This window comes from Pinus tabuliformis, chromosome 2_1 (genome assembly GCF_031772625.1).
Source record: "Pinus tabuliformis cultivar Carrire ecotype Pingquan chromosome 2_1, CPIR1, whole genome shotgun sequence".
NCBI lineage: Eukaryota > Viridiplantae > Streptophyta > Pinopsida > Pinales > Pinaceae > Pinus > Pinus tabuliformis.
In genome coordinates, this window is record NC_142299.1 from 409,056,103 (window position 1) to 409,070,508 (window position 14,406).

The window sequence follows — 14,406 nt, forward strand, 5'->3', positions numbered from 1 at the left end:
GTGCTCCAAATTAATTTGAGCTGCTTGTATATATAGGCTTTTGGTGAGGTCGAATTACCCTGTTTGAGGTCGACTTTATCTCTTTGAGGTTGACTTGGTGTGGAGGTGACAAACACCTTATTTGACTCAATAATTAATCTTTTTACATGATCCAAAAGCCCAAGAAGGCTCTCTTTAGATGGAAAATGACTCTAATGACTCAGAATAAATCCTAGAAGTCCTCAATGGGGACTTGGACCTAAAACGTGATGACCCAAGCATGAAACCCATCCTTTAATAAGTCATATTAATAATATTTTTTTTTTCTTTTGATAAATACATTTCATTATGAATCAAATATAATTTATGAAGACTGAACTTAGTTACATTCTTCAACGTTCCCTCTTAATTAGGGAGGTGTTCATACTTACATATACAAGTACATGGAAGATCTCAAAACACATGAACCATGAAGAGTTTAGGCACTTACGGTGCCACATACTAGATTCCTGACTAGGGCAATCTATTCGGGTGGGACTAAGATGGACTAAAGCTTTTAGCCTCTCTAGGTTTAGGCTTACTTACTAACCATCAACCCAGGCATCTAGGTGCATAATGCAAGGTCAAAGCTCTATGACCAACGCCACCCTCCCTACTGCTTCGGGAACTAGAAATCAACACGTGCTGGCCAAATGTCCTCCCAAGCATTTTACACACACAATGCCTCAACACATCAAATCTCTCTAACCTCAAGCATGCTTTTCAAAAACTTTGAGAGATTTACCCGAACAGTTGTAACCCCAATTAGTAACAATCTTTCAAATACTCATGGGTAGACAAAAACCTTCGGGGTCTTCTGACTTTTTGATGCAACCTCACAATTCATCACAGTAGGACTTCCAGGCTTCCCAAACAAATCTTGACAAAGGTTTCCTCAATCATTCAACTTCCTTTCCTACTTCACATCCAACAACCAAACCTCCTTTCCTTCTTTCAGCAACACCTCAATATTTATTCTCCAATTTTCTTCTTCAAGGTATCCATCATGACTATAATATGCACTCCCTTTGAACTTGGGAGATATACTCTTTTATTTATCCAGGCTCCCTCTTAACTTAGGGAGATCAACTTCTTTTCTATGACATCGAAGAATCTTTCATGGCTTCCATCCTTCTTGATCATCATCATTCATATAACTTCCTTCATCATGCTTATCAAATCAACTTTACTTACGAACATCTTCATCATCTTGAAGATTATGTACTTGCACAACTTAGACAACAAGTACAACCAAATACATACATATAGAAGCATGAAGTTAACTATATCAAAATCATATAATAATGGAAGCATTAGACTTTATCAAATACCTAAACTTAGTTAGGTTCACAAACAACAAGAGACACATACTTTTATACTTCAACTTCTTGCTCGGGTTAGGTTATAACCCTAGATTACATTAGTAACTCAATCAAGATATCAGTGTCATTATATCTAGGGTCTCAATATTTATTCCAGAGATATGACATACTCTACTATAATATATTTCAAACCCTAGAAGCAATTCAAACAAGTATAGTTCTACAATGCATCCAACAACTTTAGAATTCATATGTTAGACTTCTACTAGGATTTAATGCAAACCCTAGATTCCATGAATGAGACACTAAGCATTAGATGTCAACAAATAAAACAATTATAACACAATCCAAGATTTCAACGATATGACCAACTTCTAGTAGGGTTTGTTGTAATCCCTAGATTTTAACATCATAATGGAAACAACATCATCACATCATATCCTAGAATATCGAACTTTTTACTAGGGCTTAGTTACAAACCCTAGAACTTATCAACAAATAGGTTAGCACAAATACATATCTAGGATAATCATGCACAAGCATATCATAACATATACAGGACAAACCCAAGGCACAAATATCCATACATTTAAAGTTAGACATATAACAATTTAGATCAGACTAGGGTTTTGATTAGATAGAGAAACATACACCTAGGATTTCATTAGTAACCCTAAGTAGACTAGGGTTTTCACATTATTATTGACATACCCTTATGTTAGGGTTTTACAAAGAACCTATTCGGGTTCCACAAACATAATGACTTTAATGAGGGTAGATTCAATCTAATGATTAATCTCCCAAACAAGAATCTCTATGATTGGAAGGTCCTAGACATAACACTTATTAGTAATGTCAAGCAGATTCCTTAAAATGAATGAGTATACCTTTATAACAAAGAGAAACAAAACTTATAGTTTAAGACATACCTTTGAGTTCAAACAAACCTTATAGGACATTAATTCCAATAGAGCTTCTATGCTTTGTCTTGTGAGGTCTTCTTCATAGCCCTTGAGCATATCAACAAGCTTTTCCTAAACAAGGAAAATATAAAAGGAAATGTTATTAGCATCTAGCATAAACACATCTAGATGAGAAAAGGAAAACCAAATATGAAAGATAATACAAGGAGTAAGATACTTATCTTTGGAAAAATGGTGAGGGCTCCCTCTTAATCCAATCTCGAGGGATACCTATAACTTTAACAAAACAATTCAACAATGTTTTTCCAAAGCATGTTAAACCTATAAGTACTAAAAATAAAAAATACAAAACAATTCAAAACTTAGAGTAGAAGGACTTAGTAGTATAAGTCCTTTATTTTTGATTCTTCAGTCTTGTGCTTCTTTGGAGATCCTTCTTCGGCAACATTTGCATGATATCTATTCCTCGGATTCTCTGGACAATCACTTTTATAGTGACCCATATTATGACAATTGTAGCATTCAATTTTGGATAGGTCTATCTTCCTTCTAGACCCTTTAGACTTCTTGAATGATCATTTGTTCTTGTGATGAGTAGAATAGGCATTTGAAACTTTCTCCTCTTCATTCTCTTTGTTGCTTACTAGAGAAATTCCGACTTCTTCCTGAATGCATGCGTTCCATAGTTGTTCGAATGTAGGAGTTTCCTTGTAACTGTTGAGATCTGATGAGAAGACACTTCAACATGTTGGTATTCCTAGAAGTGCAGTGATTACAAGCTCCTTTTTCGGTACTATCTCATCAATTGCCTGGAGTTCATCTCTTAATCTAGCTATTCTCACAAAGAAATGTGCCACAATGTCTTCTTTTGTCATCTTTATAGATCTTAGTTCATTCCTAAGACTTGCTATTTGACCAAGATTCTTGATAGTGAATAATTTGGATAATGCCTCATACATTTCTTGAGAAAAATCTATGTTGGATATATAGGGGATGAGGTTATCCTTTATTCCATCCACCATTCGTGTCATGGCCAACATTTCTGTTTCCCTGAATTTTGCCTTCTCTGCATCACTTGACTCACTAGTAGGCTTCTTTACCTTTCCTTTGACTAGATCCAAAACTTTATTCTTTTCGAGGATGAGGTCCATCCTCTTCTTCCATGTGTTGAAGAAAGTGTAACTAGGTTCGGTCTTCATAATGACATGATCTTTGTAAATGATGAAATAAAAGAAATAAAATTATTTTTTGCCTTGCTACATGGGTTTCATGAGAAAGAGGTTTATTTGTTAGTGGTTCTCATTGAGAGTCTTAGGATTTATTATTAAGGCAAAGAGTCAATGTCATGTATGAAGAAGCTCTTCTTGAGCCTATGTCTAATGTATACAAGTCTATAGAAATGTCTAGAAGCCCTCCAAAGACAAGCACAATCCCTCTTGATGAAGTTGGCCTGCAAATTGAATTAAAGGAAAATCATGCTGGCTCGCATCAAAAGACACATCTCTTGACACTGTCATGTCGGCTTATTAAGTGGGTCAAACCACTATAAATACCCAGCTAGGATCTTTGCAAAAGGAGCAACAGAGAACTTAGATCCTTCTAAAATTTCGGATGGCTATCACAGAAAAGGGTTTTGGATGCCACAGTGAGGTAAATTCAGAAGTCTGCCCCTAGTGCAGATCTCAGATTCATTTGATGTTTCGAAGGGTAGTTACAAGCAGCTTTTTGGATGTCACTTCGGAGGTTTGTCCTATAGTAGCACACATAGTCTCGTCATATATGTGATTAAGAGGATCCCTGTGATCCCACAATAATACTCACAGTCTTGACATGTATGTGATGAAGAGGATCCCTGTAGTCCCACAGTAGCAGTCATAGTCTCGACATATATGTGATGAAGAGGATCCCTGTGATCCCATAGTAACACTCACAGTCTCGGCATATTTGTGATGAGGAGATCTCATAGTGACCTTGTATCGACATCTAGATGCAGTCATGATCTCGGCATAGTTTCAATTATGATATAGTCATGATCCTAAAGGAGACATAGTTACAATGATGAAGATCTCGGCAAAGGTGCAACAATGGTTTCGATGAATCTAGGCGCTGCTCTCATTGACATATATCTCAGTATAGAGATTTTGTTGTTATGGTGAAGATCTCAGTGCAGCAGTAATGGTCTCAATGCAGTAGAGATGGCCTCGATGTGATGATGATCTTAGCAATGATGAAGAAGAGGATTGGTGTCTTGGTCTTGGAGTGGCTAAATAGGTCAAGGGTCATGGTCGTGGTATTTGTTAATTGGAATCTCTATAAGAAGAATTTTGTGCGGGTTTTCCTCTCAAAAAGTGAGGTTTTAGCCCTGGCAGAGAGCTAACATCTTGTGTTCCTGTCTCTTTTGTTTTTGGTAACTATTTGATGAAGTAAGAAAACACACTCTAACAAAAACAAGAGAATATTGTGCTAATAAGAAAAAGTAAAAAGTACCTTACAAATAGTTATCATGGCAAGAAGAATCTTATAAACCTAATTTGCCCTAGATTCTTCAACATGGTATCAGAGCTAAGGTGTTGAAGTCAAAGGAAGGGCAACAAAAAGACATTCAAGGATCAGGTTTCAAGAAGGGCATCAAAGTAAGTTGAAGGGCTTTGTGTTTCAAAACCTATATCAAAATTGAAGGATCAATCTACATCAATAGTTTACAATGGCAAGGACTTTTGTTTATATAATCAAGGAGACAATCTACAACAACAAGACAATTTAGTCCTACAACCTACAATTCGGAAGTCAGATCACAGTCAAAAGAAGAGAAGGCAATTTTCGGTGCTAATTCAATCTTGAAATAACCACGATGCTAGCCACAAATTTGGTGTCACTACAATCTTTTCATACCATAGTGATCTCAATATCTTAGTCTGGAGCAGTTTTGGTGCTTGGTGCTGGACAGTGCAAGAGGGTCTCAAAGGAGATCTCTGAAAAGAATTTCAGTTGTTCAACTCAAGCAAGGATCTACAATAAAATCACATCAACTCAAAGATCATCTGGAGGAAGCATCAATGCATCTTCAACATGATCAAGGTGAAGATTTTATCTTCACATGTCAAGTAAATATTTTCATTAATCAATTTGGTAAAATGACTTCATGATTGCAAGGAGATCTATAGATTGGATGGGTCATCAAAAGTCCTTGCATGGAATAAGGAGGATTGTCATAATCCTCATAGATAAGAGAAGTCAGTGAACATATCAAGGAAAAAGGTCTCCTTTGAATTCATGGGAGGGAACTCTTAAGGTCCTCTCATCCCTATGTAGCAAGAAAGGAGACATAAAAGAGATATATGAAATGCTAGAAGATATACTCTCTGAAATGAAGTGAAGAAGGTCATATCACTTAGACTTGATTGAAGGTATCAAAGAATGAAGGAATATCTTCATAAGATCTCAATTGGGAGATCTGGGAGAGATGATAAGAAGATAATTATCATTGTTATGAAAAGTACTAACTGATAAGCAAGGTAACAAATGACAAGAAAGTTACCTCATTCAACAACTTGTGGTCTCTATGTTCGATAAAAAAAGACAAGTTGAGGGCAAAAGTGTTGAAGGTTAAAGGACTCAAATAGTGTTGCACTAATCGCCAAAAAATCACGATCAAATCGTTTTATTGCGATTTTTTCAAAAAGACTATAAAATCAGGCAATAAATTTGGGGTTTTTTTTCCGATTTTTTGGGAAAAAATCGTGGAAATTTTTTTTTTTTTTTTTGAGGAGGAGGTGACCCAAGCTACCCCTGTCACAAGTAGAGGACGTGGTCGACCTCCTGTAGCTCCTAGTTCTTCAACTTCTAGATCACATCAGAGTCTACTGCCAACTCCACCGACATCTACATCTAGAGGGGCAAAGGAAATCAGTAGTATTAGACTTTAGTTATTTGGTTCATTTCATTGTATATGACATTAGGACTCATGATATGAGATACATTATTATATTTTTTGTTGATATTTTGAGCTGAGTTGGGACTCAGGAGTCAAGACTTACTATTCAGGACATGATTCACTGTTATGTGTGATTTTAGCACTAGAAATGATATTAAGCATATTATATATTAGTTCTTTTATCATATTTATGTGTCAATGTATTTATTTTATCTTGTAGATGGTTTAGATATTAAAAAAATTGAAAAAAAAAGAATATTTTTGTACCAAATGATTTTTTCCCGATTATTACCGATTTTTTTCCCGATTATTACGATTTTTTCCGATTTTTTCCCTGGGCCGAATTAATCCTAATAACGATTAGTGCAACATTGACTCAAACATGTGCAGAAAAGAAAGAGAAGTTTGGTCCTCAAACAAGACAGAATAGTATAACTAAGATTCAATGCTATGGAAAGATTATGGAAAGAAGCTCATAACATCGGAAAGATGGAGGAAGCTGAAGAAAAGGGCCAAGGAAAGAGGGAGTAACAAACCTCTACTATTGAGATGGTGTCCCTCACAAAAGGGTCCTATCATAAGTTCCTAAATCTTTTGTTATAGATATGACCATGATAATAAGATGCATCGTGGCATCATGGAAGCATTAGAAACAAGAGCTTGTGACATCTCCATGGGAATCATGAATGACAAAATCCATGGCAGTGAAACATGAAGGATATAACTCTTGGGAACCTCTTTGGATATTGAAGGAAAGGAAGAAGTCATCCAGGACAAGGCTTATCATACAAAAGGGAAACATCTGCCAAATGGGGATATGTGAGATCCTCAAGATTCTCTAATGGAATCCTCATCGGAGGGTTCACTAATCTATAGAGGAAGCAAGAGTTTCATTAGGAACTCCAACTTATGGAATTCATGGGATGATGGTATGATGAAGCAAATTAGGGGATTGAAGATCTTTTCAATCAAGGAAGTTGTTGGAAGAAGCCCAGATGATCTAAAGGTAAAATGAAGTATGTTTGCTTGTATTTAATATTATAAAGTCGTGTCATATGGTTGCAGGTAACATGGATCACTACTTCTATCTTGAGAAGCATGATCAAGGGAAAAGGATCTCCTCCTTTGAAAGGATGCAAGAAGGCATAAATCACACTAGATGAAATCAACATAATATGTCCTCATATGAAGTATGAGGTGGTTGACTACAATCAAGAAATTCTGATTGAAATCTCCTGCGAATGGAATGTGCGAGGAAGGAAAAGATCGTGAGATATGCAACCTTGATGAAGGCAATCAACATCCAAAAGATCAAGAAGATTTGACTAGGAAATCTCCCGGAAAGATATGAAGACTTTGATGGAAGTCTAAAAAGATGGAGACCCTTGACAATGGATATCTTTGGGAGATGTGTCAACATGTATGCAGGATGTTGATACCTACAGGAAGATGTCATGATGAAGAGCCATCTCGTAAGGTACTATTTGATTTAATGTTATGTTTTGATTTCTTGAATAATATCTGGATGAGTTCATGCAGGGCTACTAGAACAAGAGTTGTAAGTACAAGTACAACTAGCATTCATGTGGTGGATGGAAATTCCTGAAAGAAACATGATAAGGAAGAAGTAGCCATATGACGAAGGTTCTAGATATGTATCAAGAAGACCACTTTCCATGAAGAAAGGAATGACATGACGAACCAAGAAGGAAAGTGATGGATGGCTAATGCCCTATAAGAAAGAAGCTCGACTAAATTTCATGATATCAAGGAAAGAAATTGATCAAGCAGCTGAAGGACCCATGAAGAAGAAGCTGTTGATGAAAAGGAGAGTCCCTAGTTAAGAGGGAGCTCTGACAAGTCCCTAATTAAGAGGGAGCTTGGGCAAGTTCCTGGTCAGAGGGAACTTGGGTATATTCCTTTACAGGAATGGGCATATCTTCCCTAGTTGAGAGGGAGAGATAGACACAACATTCTTGTCTTCACTTGGGAAGAAAGAATGGAGGATTGGGTAATCATCTGGCATCCGATGCTCTTTGAGGATGTGTAGGGCATCTAAGATAAGAGTAGGCAAGAGGACCGATATTCTTTGAGGGATGGGAACCCAAGATAAGAATAGTCCTAGAAGGTCATACTTAGTGAACACCCGGGTGGGTATGTACCTTGAGAGACAATGATGAAGGTGTCTATAGTCATTGGTCTCGCCAACATTGTGCTCTGATCTGATGAGAGATAGAGTTGTCAGTCAAGGCCTTGTTGTGGAAACAATGTTGGTTACTATGATGCTATATAGATGGGTTACCAATCTGATTCTTCTTATGAGAAATTCTTCAGATTGAGAATGACCAAGTACCATTATGAATACCTCCCTAGTTAAGAGGGAGTGTTGAAGAAAGTGTAACTAGGTTCGATCTTCATAATGACATGATCTTTGTAAATGATGAAATAAAAGAAATAAAATTATTTTTGCCTTGCTATATGGGTTTCATGAGAAAGAGGTTTATTTGTTAGTGGCTCCCATTGAGAGCCTTAGGATTTATTATTAAGTCAAAGAGTCAATGTCATGTATGAAGAATCTCTTCTTGAGCCTATGTTTAATGTATACAAGTCTATAGAAATGTCTAGAAGCCCTCCAAAGACAAGCACAATCCCTCTTGATGAAGTTGGCTTGCAAATTGAATTAAAGGAAAATCATGTCGGCTTGCATCAAAAGACACATCTCTTCACATTGTCATGTTGACTTATTATGTGGGTCGAACCACTATAAATACCCAGCTAGGGTCTTCGCAAAAGGAGCATCAGAGAACTCAGATCCTTCTGAAATTTCGAGTGGCTATCACAATGAAGGGTTTTGGATGCCACAGTGAGGTAAATTCGGAAGTTTGCCCCTAGTGCAGATCTCGGATCCATTTGATGTTTCAGAGGGTAGTTACAGGGAGCTTTTTGGATGTCACTTCGGAGGTCTGTCCTACAGTAGCACACACAGTCTTGACATATATGTGATGAAGAGGATCCCTATGATCCCATAGTAGCACTCACAGTTTCGACATACATGTGATGAAGAGGATCCCTGTGATCCCACAGTAGCAGTCACAGTCTTGACATATATGTGATGAAGAGGATCCCTGTGATCCCACAATAGCACTTACAGTCTCACATATTTTTGATGAGGAGATCTCATAGTGACACACCTTGTATTGACATACTTCTAGATGCAGCTATGATCTCGACATAGTTTCAATTATGATATAGTCATGATCCTAAAGGAGACATATTTACAATCATGAATATCTCGGTGAAGGTTCAACAATGGTTTCGATGAATCTAGGTGCTGCTCTCATAGACATATATCTCAGTATAGAGATCTCGGTGCAGCAGTAATGGTCTCAATGATGCAATAGAGATGGCCTTGGTGTGATGATGATCTCAACAATGATGAAGAAGATGATTGGTGTCTTGGTCTTGGAGTGGCTAAATAGGTCAAGGGTCATGGTCTTGGTATTCGTCGATTGGAATCTCTATAAGAAGATTTTTTTGCGGGTTTTCCTCTAAAAGAGTGAGAGGTTTTAGCCCTGGCAGAGAGCCAACGTCTTGTGTTCTTGTCTCTTTTGTTTTTGGTAACTATTTGATAAAGTAAGAAAACATACTCTAATAAAAACAAGAGAAGGTTGTACTAATAAGAAAAAGTAAAAAGTACCTCACAAATAGTTATCATGGCAAGAAGAATCTTATTAACCTAATTTGCCCTTGATTTTGCAACACCATGCCATGTAGTTGGATGCTCCATATAATTTGTTTTCTCCCTTCATTGAGTTAGACATTGTCCTTGAAGATGATAGACTTGACTTCTTATATGATCCTTTTGATGACCCTTATTCAAAGCTTCTTAAAACTCCTTATTCTCCTTTCAATAGATCTTTGAGCTGTCTTTTTCCCTTCTTCACCTTAGCTTTGAAACCATGTTAGAAAATTAGAAAGGCAGAAAGATTTTCTTTATATAGATAATTACTTGTGATACTCTTATGGTTTTGTTATGTTCCTCTTTTATCCTTAGTTCATCAAGCAATTACCAAAAAAATAGCACAAAGATCACAAACACCAGATGTAGGCGGACAACCAGGGCAAAACCCCTATCTAGAGGAAAACCTAGTCAACAACTCTTCCTTAATAATTTCATGAGATGATCCAAGACTTTTGACCTAGACATAGACTTCTTCCACACCAAGTCAAACCTTTCTTCCTTTTGTAGATGATAACCCTTTCAACAATAACTTCAACCTAGCAGCAACATATATTCCAAACATATATACTATCACATCTCCTATATGCCCCTTTTGAATTACATGCCATCATATTTATATGGCAATTTCATAAAAAAGTGTTTAACTATTTATGCCCATTAAAAGGGAGTTCAACGAATTTTCCATAACCTTTCATATGTATGATTTTTTTTAATGCTTCGGCCCTTTTAATCACTGTTCACCAAAAAAAGCACCGCATGACTCTCATTCAAAAAAACATAACACTTCATATGCTTATGCTACGGTCCTTTTAAAAGAACACACCAAGCCATATATATATGCACGACAATCAACAAAGTGTTTAACACACATATGACACCAATGTTTACGATCTTTTCAACATAACATATATAAGGCATGGACTAACATACTGAAATCGAATAGTGTAGAGAATAGACAAACATTTCCATGCTGCAGAGAATCAATGCACTCTCAACACCACAGCGCCAACTCTTAGGACCAACGTATTCAACAACAATATGCCTTCGGATCCTAACTCCATCGAATAATTTCCTTTTCTTCCAACCGCAATTACACAAAACCCCGATATCACCAAACCCCTAATTCGCCGGCTCAACAATGAGAGTGTTTATGTATGGCAACATATATTGTGGAAAAAAAAGCACTGACTTGAATACATTCTTGATGTATGACCAAACGGTAAGTTCTTTGCAGATCCCTGCAAGGATCTTCCTCTTGAACGCCGGAGTAGTCGGTTATATGAAAACGAACTATTCCAGGGAATGCTCAAAATTAGAAAGGGTGGAGGCTTCGATGGATGGTCGTTGCTTCCAGATCTGTCCACACTTTGATGGAGGTTTCTATGGATGGTCGTGGATGGTCTTGGGACAGTAGGCAGAGGAGTTACTAGGACAGAGAAAGCTAAATTTAGGACCTAAGCATTGACCATCAACAGTCATCAACGCAGAGAACAACGAACAGTGAGGAGATAGAGCAAGCGCTCATATAGGAGACAAAGAATATGGCAAAGATTTTAGGAGTTACTGGAAGCATAAATCTAAATTTGGTAGTTGGCTCTGATATCATGTCAGGCCAGAAGGGTAGCTCCACGATTTAACTTGTTTATTGCATTACTCAGTTCATGAATATATACATGAGTGGAGAGACTCTTTGGATTCCAATTGCAAGGTTTCTTGGTTTTCTCTAATGCATAACTTAAACTATTTGCAATATTTACAATAATTCCAATCCTTTTGAAAAAGGCATCAACACTTTTAAAGATCCACTAGGTAGATTTCCAACCTTCTAGAAGTGTCATATTTTATTATTTTATTACTATTATAGAAGTGTCATATATTATTATTTTATTACTATTCTAGAAATTCCCTCTTGACTCCATCTAAGTGACTTTTTAATCAATTTTATTTTATTTTTCTTAAGTAACTTTTTTCCTTCAATTAATTATTTTCCCCTCATTTTATTTAATTAAGTGACTAATTAAAGTCACTTTTAATCTAGGAAAATGGTAAATCTCTCACCATGCTTCATCTGCCACTGAAAGTCTCTTCCCATCATCTCATCCTATAGATCTTGTTCCGGTTCCAACGAGCTATTACACTGAGATATTACATCAAATATTCCTCCCAAAATGCTACCTCAAGCATAATTAACTAAGGCTAGTAATAACCCCATTTTATGAAAGTTGGTGTAATGCAACGGAGCAAAAGGCAAGCTATGCGGATAATGGAATATGCCAAGCGAATGCCATTGGATCTCATAGAAACCCCTCTAGAACCCCTGATGATGTAGTCCTGCTCCTGCGGCCTGGCCATCACATACCTTGGAAACCCATCCTGGCTGTACTATAGAGGAAAATAAAAATGGGGACATGACAACGTTGTATGCCATTTTTTTGACACTGACATTAATGTTTGCCATTTTTTTGACATTCTGACATACTTTATAATATAAAAACAGGCACTTTAGGCATTCTTTGCTGTTTATTATTAGTTAAGTCAGACTAACATGTTTGTTACTGCTGCATCTGGTGATTATGATCTTTTATGTGTCTTTTTGGTAGAAAATGTATATTTGGAGTTACATTACGTTGTTTTATAAGTATGTTCAACACTTCAACTGTTCTGGATTTGCTGGCAGGTGTTGTGGGAAGACTTAGCTCGGTCATCGTGTTGAGTATGATTTAAATCCTGCGGTAATGTTTTGAAGTGGGCTTGGTAAACATGTTGTACACCTTAAGGAGAGGTAAAAATTGTTCAAGGCAAAATTCAGCAGTATGATAATGCTGGTTGAAGGTCTCAAACAATCTTCATCTTTAAACACGGAAAACAATTGCATTAATTTTAGTCCTTGTGAAAAAGCTTTCAAATGGTCAAGACTAGAGGAAGTTCTTGGGTCTCTGGAGTCCTGTATAGACACAATAAAATTGCATCATGGCGGATGATCTATCAGGACTAATTGATTAACATAACATTCATGTGTAGACTTTAAAATTATGGTTGCAGAGATAATTTTAAGGTTGCAACTTCAGTATACCTTTCTAGAGCATAACTTCTATTGGTAAAGAATTTGTAACTAAGGCTATGTTATTTCACCTTCCTTTCTCATGTGCAGACATGGATTTTGTATTTTCCATGACCTTTTTTTTCTAGTTTTTTCTAACATAACAGGGGTTTTATTAATTAATGAGAAACTATAGATCCCTCCATTACACCCATATGTTAAGACATGATAAAATAATTTATTAATGTCCAATGAATGGCGATGTTGTAGCAAAATTTTGTACATCTAAAATGCCCAAGATTTTCTCAAACAAGCTCTGGCAAGGAACCATAATTAAAGGGAAGGTTATCTTCAAAGATTGATGATGCTGCTGTCATGTTGGTTACCATTAGGCAGGTTTTGAATGACATTAGGTCAACTTGTATATCAGAAGATGATTGTGGACAACTGAATCTTCACAGTACAATAAAAGATGGCATACATCATTTCGAGCAGGTTTTGTAGGAGTTGATAATTTTGCAAAAATATTGGCAATCCTCGTTTCTGTGACATGATGGGCCGCTTGTGCAATGCAACTTTGTAAACTACTTCTCTTGGAGGGTAGTCTATGGATAGGTAAAATGAGCTTAGTTTCTGCAATTGCAAACTCCTCAAATCAGAAATTTGTTGAAACGCCCATCCCTGCAGAATTACTCCAGCCGCTGTCAACAATCTGACTGTTGCCACCAGTACTCAGCATGTAAAATTAATCAATGGAAGCTTGACCTAGCGGGATTACTACAATCTTCTTCACGTGATCAAAATTCAAAAAGAAGATATTGAAAATTCACAAATTAGAACTTCTGGTACATCAACTACAAAAGCAGATACAAACTCAGCTTTGACTGTGTGTATGCATTCCACTATTGTGCCTGGATACAATGGAGAACAAAAGTCTTCACTCTTGGAGCAATTTTCCAGAAGTACAAAGCTCAAGAAAGGGACATAATTTTAGAATTGGGAATGAAAACGCAGCAAAGGACCACGATTTGCGGAGTGAAAGATCACAAAAACGTTGAAATTATTGGCCACCAAATCCCTGCCAAAAGGGACCACTAATTTGAAAAGTTTATGCCACAAATTTTCAGCGAAGAAGGCAGGCCAACTCACTCAGAAATTATGGACGATTTTGGCAGAGAAGAGGGCACGTATTTACAGCATAAAGAAAGATACTTTTCACTCAGGAAAGCCCACCAATTTGCAGCAATCTGGTCCATATATTTGTAGAGGAGAAGAGGCACGATTTTTCTTGGTTATTGGGCCACGTTTTTGTTGGTTAAAACCACTAAACGTAGCCCAAAAAAGCCCACGATGTTGTAACTTGTGAATGAAGACCCACGAATTTGTAGCCAAGACTAAATGCATTCTTTTAGTTCTAGCCTACTTAA

The 14,406-nt window shown here is 36.8% G+C and overlaps 1 protein-coding gene across 1 annotated transcript in view; it reads left to right on the forward strand.

The window, feature by feature from the left end:
- LOC149200640 (SEC-C motif protein) overlaps positions 1 to 13,070 on the forward strand; it is a 183,526-nt gene extending 170,456 nt beyond the window's left edge. The window contains exon 5 of the mRNA XM_089402769.1: positions 12,617 to 13,070. Within this exon, the coding sequence (XP_089258895.1) occupies positions 12,617 to 12,635 (19 nt within the window). The 3' untranslated portion in view covers positions 12,636 to 13,070. The remainder of the gene's footprint in view (positions 1 to 12,616) is intronic.
- The last annotated feature ends 1,336 nt before the right edge of the window (positions 13,071 to 14,406 follow it).